The 21,664-nt window shown below is 38.8% G+C and overlaps 1 protein-coding gene across 2 annotated transcripts in view; it reads left to right on the forward strand.

The window, feature by feature from the left end:
* Positions 1–12,883, forward strand: part of gpc5a (glypican 5a) — a 151,480-nt gene extending 138,597 nt beyond the window's left edge. For both annotated transcript variants that reach the window (XM_084362535.1, XM_084362536.1), the window contains one exon: positions 9,653–12,883. In XM_084362535.1, the coding sequence (XP_084218661.1) occupies positions 9,653–9,813 (161 nt within the window). In that variant the 3' untranslated portion in view covers positions 9,814–12,883. The remainder of the gene's footprint in view (positions 1–9,652) is intronic.
* The last annotated feature ends 8,781 nt before the right edge of the window (positions 12,884–21,664 follow it).

A 21,664-nucleotide genomic window follows, 5' to 3' on the forward strand; every position in this document is an offset into this window, starting at 1 on the left:
ATTTACACTTATCCTGCCTTTCATGCTCTATATGTCATAAAGAGATTGGGTTATACACCGATCATTAAAATTCATTTTAAGGAGCTTAGCTGCCTGCACCGCGAGCATTCAGGTGTAGTGATGTGCGTAAGTGAGAATGAGCCGGTCCTCTTCTCAAGGCCTTCTGTATCATCACCTCAGCAGCAGCTAGCAGAGCTGCTGTGTTCTCCTGCTGTGATGGCCTTATGTAGTGGTGGTGCAGAACAAAGACATTGGTTTACGACCAGCACGGCTGATGATGCAGCACTTGTTCAGGAGAAATCTGCAACCACTCGGGCGGCGAAGAAGTATACATCTTCACCCGACTTATGCTGTCTGCTTTGATGGACAGGATAGAGGACAGAAGCATTCATTTAGACAGACGTGTTGCTATTTGTGGCAAATAGAGACAGGATCCAGGAATAAGCTCCCTTTTTTTAGGAGACCTTATCGAAAAGATTAATGGATATACTGAAGAGGACGACACATTGTGGACTTGTGTCAGGCAAACTCATCAGTGCTGTGTTTGACAGACTCCCTACAACAAGGACCAGTTTAAATGCAAAGGAAATGCAATGTGCCATCTAAGTTAATAATTAACACATACATGCTTTATTGCTCATGATTAGTTGGAATGATAATTTTTGCATTGCATTTCTTTATTTTTAAAGCCATTGAAATCACGATGATGTGACAAAAAGCTTCTTTGATTTAAATATTGCACTTTGGATGATATTTCAAATAATTGTGCGGCCTTACTGTACAGTTACTACGGTAAAATTGACAAATGAAGACTATCAAACCAAAGAACACAGCAGGAATAAGCCAACTCATTTTAGATGTTTTTATTTAATAAAAATTTCCCATGTCAATGTCAGAACTGGATATTTTCACAACACAACACTTTCACATCACTACATAATAATAAAAAAAATCCATATATGAAAATTAACATTTTCACATGTGAACACAAAAGCCAATCAAATATGGACGTATGTATCTCGCATGTGAAAATGTATGTAGATAACTTAACTTAATTGTGACGTGACATTTTATTTTCACGTACACATTTTAGTTCAGTGTGGAAAAAGCTAATCGCATGTGTGAAAATGTGCAGTAGTATTTACACATGGGGAAAGTAAACATGGTGTATGAAATCACATGAAATTGGCTTCTGCATTTTAACGCCTGCAATTGGCTATTTTCACATGTCAACTAATATTTTTACATTTGAAAGTAATAAGTTATGTTACGATTTCCACATATATATCTACATTTTTACATGTGGATTTGTTTGTTCATATATGATTGACTTTTGCTTTCACATGTCAAAACAATATGCAATACGAGAACATATTTACCTGAATTTACCTTACAATATATTTTTTTTATAGTATAGTTATAGTTGTTTCTTCTTTCTAGACTGAGAGGCCATCTCTCACTGATGGAAACCATTATCACTGATTGTTTGAGCCTCACCTCTTTATTGTCTTTTGAGCTAGTTGTTGTAAGGTACAAGGTACATTTTATGTCATTTTTTAAACAAGGGTTTAAAAAAAACAATATGAAGTTTGAGTCCTGCTACATCTTATTGAGATAATGGAGTCTTGATGATGAATTGAGGAGTCTCACAGCCTGGGGAAAGAAGCTGCTCTGTAGTCTGGTGGTACGGCAGCGGATACTTCTGTATCTTTTGGCAGCTGGCAGCAGGGTGAACAGACTGTGGCTGGGGTGGGTGTTGTCTATTAGCATCCTTTGTGCTCTGTGCAGACACCTCACCCTGATGATGGCTTTGAGAGGAAACATGTTTGTTTCTTTGCCCACAATCAATCAGAACACTTCTTCTTCTTCTTCTTCTTCTTCTTCTTCTTCTTCTTCTTCTTCTTCTTTTTTGTGAGTACAGGAGTTTTGTTTATTTTTAACATGTTTACCTGTTTGAACGTATTACTGACCTGTTGAATTGTATTGTGTTATACTGGGAGTTGTTTAACATTTCAACACCCGATTTATATCGATGAGGGAAGACGTAATGAACATTGTGAAAAGCACACAGTTACTGCAGCTGCTTGTGTCAAGCACTTTGATTGGTGCCTGCATCTGACAATCACACCCTGAGTCCAGGTTCAAGGCTTGACTGTATGTTATATGATGGGCTGCTGTGAATATGAAGTCTTTGTTACAGACTTTTTGTTTCTGCGTTGGCTCACATTGTTCCAGACCTCTGACCATATAAAAAATCTATAACGAGAAAAAAACAGCCTGAGCGCCCTTGATATAAACTATTAATATACAACTGGTCCACATAGCAAAATAAATGTATTTTTCAAAATACTTATCAATGGCATTACAGCACACAAGCTAGAAATGTATCCTCCAACCACACTACTTCTGTTAGCATCATGTCTCATTATCAGCAGCAGCTGCTTGTAGAAGTCGTGTGATTTGTAACATCTGCAGGTGTTTTTCCGGATTGTTATTTGTGTTTCACTCGGAACTTTAATAGATTCCCAGGTTGTAGCATCCATGCTTTGTTCCCACGTTTGTCTGTCATCTGTTTTAATTGTGTACAATTGTGTCATTTCTCTTTAAAAATTAGCTGTTGATGCATCTAAATGTTTTGAAGAAGAAGGTCCCGAGACAAACCACTACATACGATTCAGCAATCACACACTTTCAGTGTTGATGCTACAGAGGCTAGGCAGGAGGTGTAAGGAGGCTTTTGTGACACCACACAAACAAACTTTCACAACACAGGTACTTTCACAAGTGTTTGCACAACACACAAAGGAGAGATTACAAAGGGATCTTCCGACCTCTTTCAGTACAAGAACTTTTGCTTCAAACAGAAGCTGTCATCCATCATTGTGTTCATGTTGGATTTTTATTTAGGATTAAAATGTACTCATTTGAGTGTGGATACTGGGAAATTATTTACTCAAACTCTTACCATCAAACTATATCGAAATATTAAGGGAAAGACGGATTAGAAAATTGAATCACTGGTTTTTGCTCTCGCATGCTTAAATGCGGGTGTAATCCGTCTAACTTTACTGGTTCTCAGCTGAGAAGAATGGAAGGAAAGGACACAGACTGAAAAGAAGATTCTACGACTTCTCTCAGGTTCAGCTCTCAGGTTCTGGCGGCAGGCAGTCTAATAACGCTGTCAAATAACACAGAAATCAATGTGGTTAAATGGTGGTGAAGCTCCTACCCCAGGCAAGAGTCGACAGCAAGCTGAAAAGTCCCAGCTCCTTCACAAAGTAATTGTTTCGTCCTGAAAACAAAAATAACCCCAACAGAAGCCTGTTCACTTAAATCTACATCGTCAGATATTTTTTATTTGACTCATTGTTTATGCAGATGCAAAGACATGATGACAAATAGGAACAATACTGTTACAGATATATCAAAATTAACAGAGGTACATGTAATTGAAGTACAATGAAGTACACTACACAATTTTGGGGTTCTGTTAGTATATTTCAGCATTTGCATGTAAAAAGACTGCCGGGGGTTATTTGTCTACTATGCTGATAAAGCTTTGTCAGTAAAAAAATAAAAAAAATCTTGTATTGTTGTGTACTGGTGGTCAACAAGTTAACCAAAAATTTGTCTAATGCCATTACCTCTCTCTCCGTAGTGTTTTTGCGTCCACATACTGTCGAATGAAGACAAGAATGAAGACTTTTTTTAAATCCTAGTACTGCTAAAATGTCAAAAGTATTGTCTCAGTTGATGACAAGATCTGTTTGATATGATCAAGGTAGCATTTAAGTCTCTGTCTGATCTGAAAGCATGGAAACCACAAACACATTTTTTTAAGCATTGTTGTAGCTTTGCATTAGTTGAGGCAGACCTGTGACGTCTCACTCACATCAGCTGATCAGCCTCACTTCTCATTCACGCAACTCATCCTTGACTCATAGATGCATCTGCTCAACTGCCAGCTGACCAGTTAGGTTAGCGTACTTTATGATATCTATAGGGAAACTCTATTTCAGTTAAAATTATTCGTTTGCATGACAATTCATAACCTGGTAAAAAGACATGACAGTTCAACCAATTACAAATTAACACGAGTTATATCACTGTATCATCAATATTGCACATATATAGTTATAGGCTTAAGCCAACGACAGTGCATTACGAAACTAAAATTAAATAAATAGTAATATGTCAAGGACCAGACCCCCTGAACAGAGCCACCAAAAAAAGGTTGTCTCTGTTGTTATTGACAGACGAGATACAAACCAATTGTAAATTTGTCAAGTATTTGAAATAAATGGTCAATTCTTTGTTAAAAATGTGTCTGAATGAACAATTGAACCATTAAAATGTGAAGTTATTGTGGTTAGTTTTACTTTCAGCTGGACATTTTACATTAAGTATTGTTTACTGGTAAATACATCAATTAAATACAAGAGTGAAAGAGAGAATTCATTGATATCAGTACTTTTACTTGAAATACAAGGCTATATTTTATTGCTGACACTCCAGACACTAAGCACTAACTTTATATCTTGAAACAACACAGGACTGCTCGAAGTGCAGTCTCTGTAAATATAAAAGGCTCATTCTAACGATTCCTAGTGTCAGGTGATTTTACACTAATGAAAACATAATTATAAATATTACATTTCTGCCAATATTGAGTCCATTTCTCCCCCTAAATCCTATGTACTGGGCCTTTAATCTGTACCGTAGCTGGTATTCTCAGAAAGTGGTAGAGGATGAGCTGTCCGTTTCTCTTTAAGATGCCTCTCCATAGTAACAAAACAGCTAAACTAGAGGAATGGAGGCTGTAATGAAGTTTGACAAACCCGAGCTGTTTATAATAATCCTGTTACTCAAACAGAGCAGCTGAAGATGTGGACGTGAAGCTCTGAAGGCTCACCCTTCTATGATCACACAAAAGGCAATGTACATCACTGCAGTTGTTGTGCAGTATTTTTTCCTGCTGCACTTATGTGGTATTGATCATTTTTGGTCCAAGTCCTCAGGAATCAGTTTCTATTGATTTCACTTCAGTTGTAAGCCTCTCTTTCTGACCTATGTCTCTTTTTCAGACCAAGCACCTTTTCAAACATTCTTACCGCTCTGCTGAGAGCTTGCTAAAACTTGTCATTACTGCAGCACTCTCCCAAAGATAATTTCCAAATTTATTTGTACTTTGGACTTAAATACTAGCCATTAGCTGCTGGAGACTGAACTTGGTTCGGCTTGAAACACTTCAGTCGCACAAGAAAACATCAATAGTCTGCTCTGTTTGGATGTGGATGTAGTCGTACTTTCAGAGGGGTAATTTGCTCCTTTGCCTGGACCTCCATTATCATACATAAAAAGACCCCACATATAGCCACAAGATTCAGCACTGATGATGGCTATTAATAGCTGCAATGCAGTCAGAGTCAATACTGTGTGTGTATGCGAGATATTAAGTAACATGTACATGTCTGTGTCTGTAATCAAGTATGTGTGTGCCAAATGAAGAAACCTCCATTAGCTACATGGTACTTTGAGAGTTTATTTTAGATTTTAAAGAGCATTTTTAACGCACAGCTTGGTGCTAAAATGCAGAATCTTTAATCCCAGTGAAGTGGAGCACAGTCTGATTCTGCTTCCTGTTTATTTCCTCCAGTCTCAACCTCTCCATCCTTTGATTGTGTATGCATGTGAAACCCAACAGTGTCCTAATACAAGAGTGCTGGGTCTTCATTCCTTCCTCCAAAGGAGATTTTTGATCATCATTCTCAGCATTGTGGGATACACACAACATCCTGTGATTAGCCCTGTATCTCCCATGTTGGGAAGAAGTGCCCGCCATGCTGTTAGGAGAGATGATGTGAATCAATACTGAGATAAATTCTCAAAGTAACCTCTTTCCTGATAAGTTAAACAAATTGTGTTACTGAAACACTGCACCACAAAACAAAATGTCCAATCTGTAGATGGAAGTTTGCTTTTTAAAGGAAATAGGATAACTTTACATACACATGCTCATCAGATGGTCCCATGTCCCATGTTGGGAAGCGGTTCCTTCGACTTCAGGTGTGTTCATGACCTTTGAGTCTTAAAGTGAAAACAACATGGATGCTACAAAGATGCGATGTATCCCCCCCCCCCTCAGTCGTGACTTTCTCCTTTGCAGTTAAAGTACAGTGGGGGTTTCAGTGGAGCAGAATTTATACATGTGTCCGATACATTCTGTCTACAGCTTGTTGCTGCTTTCGAAACACTGAGGCCTCAGTAAGAGGAATTGATTGAGGTGTTGAAGTTCAGTGCTCTTGGGTAGAAAACTTGGATGGACTATCTGAGAGCTGTAGACCTTCAAATAGCTGTCCGGAGGAGTCCACGCCAGTGAATCAATAGACAGTTAATTTCAGGCCATACTCTGATGCTTCACCGCTGTACGGTCCTCTCACGTGTTATATTAATCGCAAGAATCATTTTTACATTGTGGTGAACTCTGCAAATTAGAAAATCAAAAGTGGCCATTCATAAACTTTATTTCAACTGCAGGCAATGAGATTAGATACCATTAGATTAGATTAGATAAAATGAAATCAAATTAGATTATATAATATTAGATTTGATTTTAATGATTCTCTGAAGGAATTCCAGCCATTACAACAACAAGTAATTGTTTTGGATCCCGCTTTGGGGAAAGGAATTATAGGCCATCTCTGCTGCATCATAAAAAGTGGAATTGAAATCCACAGAGTGAAGAATATCCTCTGCAGCTGGTCCTATTTTTCTCCTAGTGAGATAAAGTTTGATAACAGAGCCTTTATAGAGTGTCTGGGTTAGACTAATCCTGCCCACGACAGACTTATGACCCCCGGGCCTAAGTGAGAAACTTAAAAGTCCTGGAGCAGCTGGTCATCTATCCAGGCTCAACTTCCCCTCTTCCCTGTGGGGATGAAACCAGGATGAAGTCTGAGATGTACCGAGGTAACACCAGCAAGGCTAAAGAGGACGCTCTATTTCACTCAGGAAGGGACGCTGAATTCCCTCCCTTCAACTCTAAAGGCCTCCAAAGAGATGTGAACAGCAAGATGGATGTTGACAGCCAGTGTGGTGCAGTTGTCTGGATTGATATCCGTTGCTGTTAAGGTGTAATTTTCAAAGGTGGAGACAATTGGGGGTGTCTGAGTTCAAGTCCAGGAGGTCTGAGGCATATACTTTGAAGGTTAGAGGGGAAAAAAGCTAGTCCATTGTTCTATTTTTAAAGCTTTCAGTTATTATCTTATTTGTTGTATGTTGCTAAGCAGGAAGAACACCTACCTGTACAGACTAAATTGTATCTTGGTTTAACGTTGCTCTGTTATGTTCTCTTAATGGCAAAAACCAATTCAACAAATTACCTCCCTTACCTACCATTACCCAGTGTTAAAGAAAGAGTCCAGCTACGATGGAGGCTGCAACGAACCATTATTTTCATGATGAACCAATTAATAGTATAGTCTGTAAAAGGTCAAATTAAGATTCAAGATACTTTATTGTCTCTCACATATTGACAGACACATAAAATCACACAAACATATTTGTTATGAAGGACGGGATGTGCAAAATGGCAGCAGTACTATAATCAGCACAAAACACTAAGGCATGATTACGAAGAGCAACTATTTGTTTATGTAATTTGTCGTGACTAAAGTAAACAGAACGTGACAAAATACAACATGTGAAGGACTATAACATTAAACGCATCACATGAGCAGCAAATGCACAAAGCAGATGGAAGATAATATGCAGAGACACACAGTTTGGGTATTTGCATAAACAGTGCAACCTCTGCAATATATGTTTCTAAAACAGCAGGATTGTTTTGGCTATTCAGGAAGCTCATGTCCTTATCGTGGAGCCCTGATAACTGAAGCCCTCCGGTGGTAAATTGGAATTAGATGTAACAATGACATCTGGCTACAGTCAGAAACACTCTTTTGCTTTTCCAACATTTTCTTTAAAAGTGGTTTGATTTGACAGAACTGTTCCTGAAAGGTGTAAAGTATGAATCAAGATCTTATTTAAAGATTTCATTTTTGTCTTATTTCTTTCATTCAACTGCCTCTTTTTGTGATGTTTAAATCTGAATATAAACCATGTACTTTTGTACCAAAGCCAGTCAGGATCATTGTTTTAACAGTGCAGCCTGAAACACACTTTAAACTTTCACAGATTCCCTCAGTGAATACTGATGCACCAATTCCAATTTATGATTTATTTATTTTTTTAATCTTGAAGCCTAGTTCCTGTCTATACTTCTTCTCTTACTATAAATAAAAGCAAACTACCATAAAACAAATTAGCTACAGAGCATATGTAGAATATGTTCGACCTCACAGAGATATCACCTCAGCTTTTAAAATCAATTTACAGATATCAAGATCTTTGCTGTTAAATGTCACATTTTCCTCAACGTTAGTAAAAAAAAAAACAAATATCACAGAAGCTTTACAAACTGGATCTCTGAAGGAATTTAAAAAGTATTTCCTGCAGAGAAATCAATCTATTAACTTTTGGTATTATTATTAACTATTATACTTTGTAATGTGCATGTTCAGCCTTGACATCTCGGATGGCTGTTGACACAAAGAAGCACCCAAGATGCTCTCCGCTGCACCTCCGAGGGATGAGATGGAGGCCGAAGGTGCTTCGCAGTAGCATCGGCTCGTTATAATTAGAGTGGTTGAAAATTGACAGCTCCTGTAATGGTTTAGTGGAAGCACTAATGTATTGCAGCTGTCAAAGATGTGTGAAGCATTACAGCTACAGTTATAATTACGAGAAAAAACATCAAACTCACAGACGTGAGTTATTTCTGAATGTTGGGGAATCAAAGTGAGGTTTTAATGCTTCATTTAGTTTGTGATCATGATTTAAAATGAGATAAATTAGCTTTAACATCTGTATTATTCTGTGTTTTTCCATAAGACTAATAAATCATACTCTAGCCTACAATCCTACTTTAAGTATTTCATGTACAACCGAAGCATGATACATCTTGTTCATCTAATTGTTGACCAAAAACTATTAAAAGGGCAGTTTACCCCAAAATTTAAAACGGATCATTTTTTAAGTGTAGAAATCAAAATAATCCACATACCTTGTTCTGAGCAGTTTTATTGGAACTATTTTCTGTCGCTTTTATGTATTTTTGATTGGGGTGAACTGTCCCTTTATATCGATTTTTCACAAAATGAGTCACACTGGGAGACAACTTCCTCCATTACAATGAACACGGGCATTGTAGTTTTTTTGATACCACATACACTGTCCTGCTTCCAAATGTGTCCACCACTCACACTTTCTACTCCTCTGCAGTTACGTTTGCTAGAAACTATAATGCACAGCTGCAGTAGGAAATATCTGGTGAATCAATTTATTTCTGACCCCTTTTTAGAAGATTTACATCTTCAACCTAATCAAATGGGAAGTCGAAAGGTATTGAGAGTGACTAACTCGATGTTGGTTTTGGTGTTTTTATGCAATCTGTCGACAAGAGGACGAGTGTAGAATAAATCAGTCTTGTCCTTCACATTAACATGGCAAACAGTAATCCCACCTCCTTGATGTTATATTGATAATGCGTGTGTCCTTCTGACTGACCTGTTGGTTTCTGCTCTCTCATCAGTGAGTCCAGATGTGACCGGAGATCATAAACATCAACATCATCATCATCATTATCCGCCTGCCGAGGATTCAGAAGCGGAGGGCAGATCCAGAAGCCTTGGACTGACGGGAGCCATCTGGGTCTTGATATTGCCCTGTTTACATATGCTCCTGGCCTTGTAACAGCTGCCTTTTTGCAGCATGAAACTTTCAGGACTTGATTTCAAGCTAATTAATCCAGAAATGAAAGAGCCAGTGGACGTAACGAGCCCCAATATGTGATGGAGCACCGCTTCCACACAGTGCAGGACACGGGAGGAGTGAACACTGATGGTTGTGTGGGGAAATTACACTGTGGCTTATATGTAAGAAAGCATTTGCGAATATCAGTTACTTTTTTATCAGTTACCCGGCATTCATTAACACTAATAATGACTTATTTATAACAGCCGATGTCAAATCTAAAAAAAAGCATATGTCATAAAAGTTTGGTATTAATTTAATTGTATTTCTGGACATAATATATGAGATCTGTAGATGTATATAATCATTAATTTGCTTCTGCATATGCCGTTGTAATGCACTCTAAACAGTACAGGTTGTTCTTATAAATGGGGTTTTACAGCTGCTTACTTTTTATGCTGGAAATTGAAAAAACCTCCCACTCTCCACAGCTTTCCTGCAAGCCCAAATTAAAATGGCCTATTACTTTAGACTTTCCTAAGAATCCCTTCTCTGTGACATTTTTTATACAAAAGTGTTTTGATTGTGCTTCAGATCATTGCAGAAAACCCGCAGTTAACTCTTATATACCGTATATGTTCTTACACAGTACACTGTGCTGAAAGGAACAGAAAAGAAATTCAAAGCAGCTGCTTCCCTTCACTTGTAATAACTGCCATGCTGTCCACAGCCCAGTTAATTGGTATATTTCAATTGCAAAATTGACCTATAAGGCTTCTGCTGAGAGGAATGGTGAAAGGGGAGGGATGGGCAGGTGGACGTGAGAGGGGGCAAGTGAGAGAATTCATACTCCTTTCTTCTTTAGAAATAGATTAGTTTCCTCAGGAGTCTATTATCATCCTTCAAATTCAATCCTCCTCTGCCTTCGTATAGGCCTGGATGGGAGCTGATAGCTCCTGGTGAGCCACTGGCGAGGAAGAACCCAGTTCCTTTTACCTGCTTCCTGACTGCTTACTGCTGGTGTGGTACTGGCAGGTTTCTGTGCACAAAAAAGGATAATGATTTGTTTCACATATGCCATGCATGTCTGGTCAATGGCTGGGAGAGAAAAGCACTCACCGGTGCTGAAAATTGGTTCTTTGGCTCAGGTATGCCTTGGGAAAGCTTGTAGAGCTTAAAAAAATCACCTTTTTAGATGCTGTGGAAGCTAAAATCACACTGTTTATAGTGAAACCATTCATATACATTATTCATACAGACCACAGAGATAAACAGGAACAAACATTAAAGCTGCTACTGTAAATAGATGACAGTGTAAAAAAAATAGCTGAATCATTCAATTAGTGCTCGAGACAGCTTTTCATTTGCCAGCCAAAGGTACAATCTCCTCAGGTACTTGTTTGATCAAATGTGATCATATTTTAAAAGCCTGTGACCTTCCTCACGCTGCAGTTGTCCTAAAGCATGCATAGCATTAGTCATTAGTCATTTTCACCTTTAATGTAGCAGGTTAGACTTTCATCACGATATAAAGTCAAGGCTGTTTGAGAGTCTGACACACTTGAGTGGCTTGGAGCTTCTCCAACTGCAGTCTCAAGGTTGAGAAATGATAACTTTTAGATTAATTATACTCGTCATTTCTTACCGTGAATTAAATCTAATGTCTGCACATGAGGCTTTTTAAGGTGAGATTCTCGAACGACAATAGCTGCTTATGAGCTTTAAAACAGTTGTTAAACTGCCTTTAACCCGTCACGACTGCTCCCCCAAACCAATTATATCACAGGTTGGCATAATCAAAGTCAGTGCTATTGTCATTTGAACAACTGCGTTAATGACACTATTAAAGAATTGTGTTCTGTCTCTAACTGGATAACAGGCAGCCGGCACTGAGCCAAAGTTGCCTTGAGGCTAAATAGATGTCAGGTCAAACTGGTTCTTCTTTACTTAAAGGAAAGAGTTCAGTTTGATGTCTTATGTGATAATTATCACCGCATATTGAGACAAGAGGAGGGAGAGAAGGGGCCAGATGATGCTAATACCCAACGATGTGCACCCACACCCAGATAGGTGTCATCCTGCGGGCAATGCATTGTGTCAGAACCTCTTGAATAACATGTTTTCTGTCTTAAAGGAGACCTATTATGCTTTTTTGTAGTTTTTCCTTTCCTTACGTGTGTTTTATTGGTTCTTGTGCATGTTTAATTTCTTGAAAGTTAATGAGGTCAAAATCCGCGTCAACGAGAGCTCCTCTCTCCCACAGAAAACACTGCTCCTGAAACACCTCGTCAGCAGTCCTGACTTTAATTCTGTGACTTTGTGACATCACACTACGTCACCATATCTTACATTTGCATAATGTACCCTATATTCACAGTAGAAGTGAAGCTAACTGGAAGCTGAAGACACGAGAGAGCCGACCTGAGACGCAGTGGGCGGTTCTGGCTCAGGCGCGTGTGCACTGACCAATCAGAGGACACTAGGTATTTGGGAGAAGGAGCCTTAAATAGGGGAGCTAAAACAGAGCATTTCATACAGAGGGGCAGCACTGGACAGTATGAGAAGACTGATGCATTTTCTGAGCATTGGAAGATGTAAACCCTTTCTAGTGGTAACCCAAAATAAAATTTTGAACATGAAAATGACTCCATTAATATTCTGTTTGCAGAGTAAATGAGTTATTTGAAAGAGAGATTCCTGTAATACATGCAGCTCTATTCAGATACAATCTGTATATTTTTCATGCAATCATTTTTTGATACAACTGTCTTTAGCTTCGGTTCTCTGTTATAACATTACAGTCAGCAAAGCAACTGCTGAGAGCTCAACAACACCGCTGAAAAAAAGGTCAGACAAGCAGTCAAATGACCAGGCAGGTTGTAAACAAACTCCCAGCTTAATAAAACTTTTTTGGAAAATAAAATAAAGGCGAACAGTAAAATGTTTATCCAAACAGTGAACTGTTAACAGACTGATTTGACACTAACGGTTTTTCTTTGGATGATTTTTAGCGACATTAACGCCTCTGTTTTTGACCCCCAAATAAAGTTTTGGCTTGTTTACATCCTGATTTTCTGCCTGCTTGTGTTTTTATTTATTTTTTATTTTTATTTTTTTTAGCAATGTCAGTATGTTCCCAGATCACAGCAAGATCTCATCAATTGTTTAGGTGTGTAGTTCTCCTTCAAAGCAACAAAGTAAACTTCTTAGAGTAAGGTAGTTGAGTGTCATCCCCTGATCGTCAAATATAGAGTCAACAATCAGCTATCTTTCTCCAGGAAGTTATATTTTGTTGCTTTGATTTCAGCCATCATGGTTGTAGTAGTCTGTACCTGAATTTCTGTTTTTTTAGTCTCATTAAAACTACCATCCTTTGACTAAATAACACGCCTTACAAGTCTTTCTACGGGATCCCCAAGTGTCCCCAGCTGTGCTGAGAGATGTGATCCAGAGTTTAATGATCTCTTGTGGCATTAAAATTATTAGTTCTTCAGTTTCTTCTCCTGCGCTCCCCTGGAAACAGTGAGTTCTTGCTATAACTGAAATTTGATTTCAAAAGACAAAACGTAAGATAATTAATCAGAGAATGGTGTCCACTTCTGTTCTGCCCATTCTTTAATATATGTTAGATGACATATTTAGAGTTTATATTTAAAAATAAAGATAATACATAACAATTCCTAGTGGCAAGCTTCTTTCTTTGCTTGCCATGTGCAAGAAACCAATACATGAAGCTAATCTGGTCAGAAATGTCACCCTGTTGTGGCTGTGTCACCCTGCTATGCTGTGTCTTGACACCCTGAACCTGTGATCTCACCCTTTGGTCAGGACTGAGCTATATGTTGAGCTCTTTGATTTTCAACGCTGCTCTGTCCTCACAGCCAATGTATAGCGTGTGTCCCATCGATGTCATAGGCTACTTTTCATATTGACATTTCTCCAACACGTCTCATATCACGTTCACATTACAGGTTTAGGGCCTGAGTTTCAGATTAGAAGGCTGCCGAGCTTGTGACCGCAGTTCGAGACTGCATATCAACATTTGCAAGTGTGAAACCGCTGGATATTTTTAAGGCGACCATGGGACAATGTCCAGCAAAAAATCAGATTTTTATCTCCAGCCTTGTTTGTGCTGATAAAAACAGCTATTTTAAAAACAAAATCAAAACGTGATCTTTTTTTTTAAAACACTAACCAAGCTGTTTTTGTGACTAAACCTAACCAGACCGTGAGCACAATAAGTGACAGAAATTTCAAGTTGCTTCATATAGAACTGTAAAGTTTCAACAGATCTGTGGTTTGCAGAAATGTACATTGCCAACATTTATCCTGCCAGTTGTCCTGCTAGAGTCCTCATGGTCCTTGTGCTCATGGTGTTAACAACTCATTAGTGTCATCTGAACCTTTTCATATTCAGGAACCGATGATTAGGTGATGTTCAAGTCACGAGAGGACCCCATCTTGTTTACCTTGGTGTTGTTTTGCCAATAAATATAACATGTGTTGCTTGTCTTGTGTGGTACATACTGTATTGATTGTGCTCTATCTTTTTTCAAGGCTGATCTGTGATTTTCTTTTAAAGAATGACTGAAGGTAAACCACATCAACAAATCAACACAATTTAATATTAAACGTTGGTCAGAGACTCAAAGTGCAGACATTCTGTGTAGAAACTGTAGAAACATTTTTCATAACTGAGAGTTGAGAAATCTGCACAGTAATAAGTTCAAAAAATAAATGGAGATATTAATGAACTCTTGCATTGAACTAGATGAAGACGGTTATTTTTGAGCAGCTCTTATAGTCTCTGTGTAGGAGTGAATCCAATTACAATACTTGGTGTCTTCAAAATTACTCAGAGGTAGAGCCTCTGTTCGTCTGAACCATTGTCTTTGGAGTCTTTTATCTCTGCATACTGAAGGAGGGCTCCTGGGACCTTCTAAGGAGAATAGTGCTGAGCACTGCTTAAACGTATACAGAGATTAATTTCATATTCCCATCGAGGTTTCTGTTTCACTCAAAATTATTACTGTGACCTTGACAACGGCTAACGTTTAGCCTCAACGTAGACAGGAGCTTTAATCATCACAGTGCAGACACAGACAGAGCTTTGTATCATTCTTCAAGTTGTTCATGGTAGAGTCAGTGTTTCAGTGTTTTCAAAGGCTTAGCGCTGCACACAGGACAGGCTTTCACTGAGTCAAGGAGATAAACTGTTGAGAATTATGACTGAGGTCATTTTTAACTAAGGAAAGTGTATTAAAGTAACACTGCTTTTCCTGAATGAGTCTATTTGGCCTGACATGATTTTTGTTAGCTGTCATACACATTCACTTCTATACTTTTAACATCATGTTTTCCCGGAGCTTGCTGCATTTCCATATTCCACAGTCAGTCTGTCGCACCACCACTTTCATCCAGACTGAAATATCTCTAACTATCAGATGGAAGGTGAAATTTGTACAAATATTTAAATTCCCCAGAGGATGAATCCTAATAACTTTGGAGTTCCTCTGACTAAACTTCTACTGGATGAACTGACACTACATTCTGTGCAGACGTTTATTCTTCCCAGAGGATGAATGCCCTGGATGAAGCCTTAACTGTACTTTGTATCTTGTGCTAATTAGCAAATATTAGCATGCTAACATGCTATGGTAAATGTTAAACACCATACCTATTAAACATCAGCATGTTAGCATGCTGACATTAGCATTTACTGTATGCATACCATTAAAGGCAAATACATTCACACTAATTTAATTCTGGGAGCAATAATAAGTCCTCGCTGTATTTCACCATTTCTTAAGGAAGAAGTGGGTCACAAAAGCGCCGGTTTGAATCTCAAGCATCAAGCGGCTCTATTTTAGGAAGCTTCATCTCGGTGTTCAGCTCGTTCACAGGTCCGAGGTCTGTGTAGCATTGTGTGACCTTTATAGGTCAAATCCCTCCTATACCAACCCAACACACACATCTGTCTACCACGGGTGAGCACATTTTCAAATAATTACTGTAACAAACTGAAGTAGGGACCAGCCGACAGGTGCAGGTCGGGTCAAGTCCTGCCGTCGAACTGTTCAGTGTAAAAATGCAGAGATATTATGGAAAATCAGAGGTGTATTTTACAGAACATTCACAGCTTGGATTTAACAGTGAGGTTAAGAACCTGCATTTATTCATGACTGCGCTGTTTCTATTATTCATTTATTTCATTTTTCATTTTGAGACGAAAAGAGAACAGTCGGCGTCAATGAGCACCTTGTGGAGACACCCTGCTGCCCCATAGGTACCTTTTACATTCCTTGAAGTGTGATTTCAGACATTAATGTAAGATGAAAGAATGACACACACATACACAGACACACACACCTCCCACCACCTGGAGATAGCAGCCTGTGCCATCTCACTCTCTTGTTTTCTGTATTTGAGACTTTTTTTCCTCGCCGAATGGAGTAAACAGTCCCATCAATATAGTGTTTTTCTGCTGTCTACCCACCCACTGCTTCCAGATTATCAGACAGGACTACAGCACAGGTTTCACAATAAATCCTCTCATCCTTTTCCTCCCCGGCTTTCCTCTTCACTCATCTTCTTTTTTCATCACTCTGACTTTCCTCCCCGCTCTTTCCCATCTCCCTTTCCTGAGGTGGAGTTTTCACAGTATGATATTTCACTGTTTTAGTTATCATTTCCCATCTTTCCTTTTTCCTTTCCACAGCTCATAAATGAAAGGATCAGAAAGCTAATATAAAATTCATATATTTAAATGTCTTGTATTGTATATCAGCCGCCACAGTATCAGACATACGTGTCTTCCAGTTCGACCTGAATCTAAAATTGGCAGACTCTCAGTCACGTAAGAGACGAGTGCTGGATTTATTCTCCATGAGCTGAGAACTGGGATCAGGTGCGAAGATAAATGACCGTAAATAGGCTTGAAATGTGTGTGCAGGAGTCGAACATTTATGGAAATGATATTTGAAGTACTGCTGTGGTGTCATATGAACCTGCTGAAAATCTAGGACAGTTAGAAGGGAGACGAGAACGACAGATGACAGGAAACGGCAGAATTGAACAAATGGAAACATATTTAATTAGTAAAATCTTAATATGTATTCCATGTTATTCTTCTCAGAACAAAGAGGTTGAGACAAATAACATCAGAAACAAACAGATCCCTTCCTGATGTGCTTGAAAACCTGGAGGGAAGATTGTTTTCCTCTTTATCTTCGTCGTCTTTATCCCCCGTGTCTGCTCTTGGAAGGTCAGTTGGCCACACAATGCAACATCGCTGAATGTGTGGCACACAACAGAGGGCTCATTTGGCACACGGTGAGGCGAAGAGACATGCTGCCGCTAATCCTTGAAAAGATCACATGTGTAGGAAATGCTTTCTGGTTAAGGCTGGAGGAAGAAAAGAAATAATACTCCCCTTATTTGCACCTTGAAAATGAAAAATTAGAGCGTTAATAGTTTATAGTTATTAAACCAAGCTCCGGATGGTCACACAATGCTACATCAAAAAAAAAAAAACAGCTTTCATCATCATAACTCTTAATATTTTGGGAGAAGAGTTCCATTTTATTTACTGACCTACTTATCACAGCTCCCACAAGCATGGCTGCCACTACTAAGACCATCCCCATGGCCACTGACCCATTTGACAGACAAGCCAACCTTTAAAATTTCAAATTTTCAGATCAAATAAGTCATGCTTAAAACTCCTCCCAGATATTTCTCCTCTGCTGCACACCATCGCCTTAAATCCCCCTCCTCAATTTACCACCCACTTTTTTTCCCCCATAGTTCTCTGGTGCAAGGTGGGTGTCCCGCCAGGCGTCAGTTCCTGATTGAGGTCTGACACATCCCCTCGCTGCATCCAGGGCAGACGTACTGCCAGTTCCATTTGCGACGCAAGTCTATACATTATTCATGCCTCTTAATTAGGTAGTGAAGCAGCAGCTTATACTGGTGAGACATTAGGTAGATCAGGGTCTTGGATGGCACCTTCAACGTGACTTCGCCACTGCACACAAAAGCAAACAGGATAAGAAATGGCGCTGTGACAGAGGGTGAAGAGGATGTGATAAATTTAGCTATGAGCAGTGATATTGTGAACATTTTAAGAAAAGTGCAAATGAGCACAGAGCGCTCGTGAACACCACACAGAGAAACTCAAACTGCAGATGAATATTATGCAGGAAATGAAGTACACTTAAAGATAAACAGGTAACATTTACTGGATAATTGCTCTTTGTGGTGCTTTTCGTCGAAAAGTTGTAGAAGAAGGACGGCAGCAGAAAAGCAGATTTGCTGTGTTAAATAAAACCCCACAGGAGGAAAGCCACCAACATTTTCACATCTTCGATCATGTTACAGCTCAATGTCACTGTCTGTCACCATTCAAACTCAGACTTGCCTGAAGTGGCCTCCGAGGCTGATCCATGCACAGCTATTAGCCAGCTATACTTCGGTAACTATTTTGCATGGCTGGAATGGTTTTATGTAGATATTTACTTTTTACAGAAACCCTGAGGGGCAAGTGATATATTTTTTATTTTTCTGGTGATCCAATTTCTCTCCTGTGTTTATGACATGCAACCTGGTGGGAAAAAAAAATGTTTTGCCTGGATAATCTTTCTAAGACTTTTTCATTTTGATTCTTTCATTTGTTTCCATGCGTGGAACTGAGTGAAAAAAATAAATAATAATTTTGTAAGGCTAATTTTGTCCACAAGAGGCTGAAGTGCTAGATGGATTCTTTTACTCGTCTTTCAACCCGTCTGTCTTCTCTGGCCAAATGGTTTTCATTGTTGCTTTCTTAAAGCTGACAAGCTCTCAGCTTCAAATCAACCCTCTTACTATAACTTAATCACCATGACTCATCAGAGAATCGGATCTTATCATATCAAACGTTCAAAAAGGTTTGGACGCTGTGTAAAATTGTGAAAAAACAAACTGAATGCAGTCGTTTGCAAACTTTGTTTATCGGCGACCGTTTTCCAAAGTGTTCCTGATCCCATGTAAAAAATGTTCCCAGTCTTACGCTGATCCTGTGCATTCAGAATAAATTAATAAAGTTGATAAGCTAGAACATGAAATATATTGTCTTTGTACTGTGTCCACTTGAGTACATGTCAAAAAAAGATTAGCAAATGATCAGTTTTATTTTTTCTCATTCTCATTTTGCTGTGTTTTCAGTTGTATTGTAATAATGGCAGACATTTTCTCAATTAATCGTTCAGTCAATGAAATGTCAACAATAGTGACGGCTTCTCAGAGCATTTGGTGACCCTCCTAAATGTTTTGATTTGTTCATCGACAGCTAAAAAAGTACACTGTACAATTTGAGAAGCTAGAAACAGAGAATGATTCTTTTATTTTGCTTGAAACTTAATCAATTATCAAAATAGAGCCAGATTAATTTGCTGTCAAAAGACTCATTCATCAATCATCAAGTCGTTTTTTCTGTTGAACATACACTGTCATTGTGGGGATGACAGTCAGCTTGTTAACTTTTGTAACGATCAGTTCCGCAAGTCTTTATTTTAATAATATTCGTTTATTCATGAAAGTATCCACAAAAGGTTGAACGCTGGCTGCAAAATGTATTTTCAGAGTCAACAAATCTGTGCTGCTTTGGGAGCTAAGCCTTTTATTTTCCTCTTGTCAACAGAGAAAAAAGTGGCAGCACGCTGTACCTGTTGGCACTGGAGCCATATGCCTCTGACATGGCAGTATGCAAAACCTTGTTTCTTCCCCCCCCCTTTTTTTTCTTTTTTAGAGAACAGATCAGCACGGTGACAGGCCTTATATCCACCGCATGGGCTCTTGAGATCCCTCCCTTTCTCGAGTCAAGTGGTGGGTCAAAAGGGATAAAACCGTTTCCTTTCTCTTCCCCGATGCATGCTAATACGCAGTCTGTCAGTACTGAGGTGGCAAGGCCCTCAGGGAGGGTTTTGCACTGAACTATTTCTTGTCTGTAGAAAGATCAGGGAGGGTAATCTCTGTCTCTGCTATCCAGGACTGTTCTGCTGTGTAATTCAGTCTTTATCCTAAATCCGGGGAGAGAAAGACAGCAGAGAGAGAGGCCGAGAGAGGGAGAGAGATATGAGGGGGAATTTATTTGAAAACCTCTGATGTAGGAAACTAGAAAAAAAAATAATAGAAGCGTATTTGCAAAAGCAACATGATTGCAAAGGGGCTAGGGCCTCTCCTGATGTAGTTAGACCTGTTTTATCATTCTGTCAAAGCAGAACAATAAAAAATATTTTAAACTCATTATTTAAGTTATTATAATTATTCCTCTTCACTTGTTATTATGAATTACAGGCGTCAAATTAACTCCTCAAAGACAATAAACACCAAGGTCATATCAATATCACAGGAACGAGCCGAGCGTGTTGGTGTATTGAAACCACTTTATTGGTTTCGAGGTGAAGCTTAAAAACACAAAGAGTGGGCGGAGAAAACATTTGGTCTCACTTGTCAGAAGCACAATTTAAAACAGAAAAGGGTTGTTGTTGTTTTTTTAACATTGTAATGAAGCCCGTCCAAGAGAAAATACAATACTTGAGATTCACATCGAAACTTATTTATGTCTTATCATGACACAGTACTGGGTTAAATCCATTTAATTGCTCAAATCTTGTGGGAGTGAAAATTGAAAACCAAGGTTTAATTTCATAGGTCCCTATTTTCAAGGGACTTTTCACTGTCTCCAAAGCCCTCACACTATTACTTGTCATGTAAAAAGCAATTACAATCAGTGCTCAGATGAAATGTGTCATCAGAGAATCCATTAACAATGTCCTCAGACCGTAATATTTACAGTCACCACCCTACTTTCACAGGCAACACTTTTAGTTTTATGAGTTTTGGAGGACAATTAAAAGGCACCGCTCTCACTGTCAGATCGGTTTTGTTCGGCAGTCTATTCGAGGCAGTTATGGTTTCACAAAGGTATTTATTGCAGTACTATTGTTTCACATTATATTATACAAGTGTTTCTGTTGTGTCCAGGCCCTGCCTCTGACACTAAACTAATACATCACTGTTATTTAATTAAACCGGCACCACTGCTCTGATTGTGTGGGTGTAGTAAAAAAAAAATAAAGGTCTCTTAAACAACATTCATTTGCAGCTGACAGTACCGAAAAATACAAATAAAATTATGAAGGCTGATAATATAAGTTTAAGCTAAAGGTAGAGTTCATCAGTTGTTTGCCTTGTATTGTTCGGTGAAGCTGGTCAGATCAGTTCCTCCAGGATCGCAGGTGTGAGGGGGCGAGGTCCGGAGAACAAAGGAAAGAGCATCTTTCTGAGGGGAAAAGGAAATGCTTTTGTGGAAAGAGGAATTATGTACTGAAGGATTCTGGCTGCCAAGCAGTGAGATGGAAAAAAGGCATTTAGCTCTTTTTTATGGTACAACCTCAATCATGTGAAGAGACAAAGAATTCATTGAGATTTTAGGATCGTAACAACTGAGCAGAGGACTGAAAATCAGCTCAAGACCAGATCCAATTCTCAATTCTACGTCCAGCGAGTTTGGTTCTTTTGGGGGTTTTCCTTCACAATTTACAATACAATAGGCCCATATAAGAACTACAAGTCTACTTGTACAATAACTGTCTAGTGAACATATTTTCGGGGTTGCTGTCTTTGGTATTTCTTCAAATCTTTTCTGTGCCTTTTGTACACACGTAAACTGCATTTTTGGTCACTGTCAACTGACCTTTTGGAAAACTCCCTCCGGAGTGAAGATATTCAGAAACTGTGTTTTCAGTGTTTACGTCTGGACGGGCAGAGATTTCTTGCAAACAGTGACACAGACACACACGTTTATCAGTAT

The sequence above is a fragment of the Pagrus pagrus genome (assembly GCF_965226575.1).
Source record: "Pagrus pagrus genome assembly, chromosome: 1".
Classification (NCBI taxonomy): Eukaryota; Metazoa; Chordata; class Actinopteri; order Spariformes; family Sparidae; genus Pagrus; species Pagrus pagrus.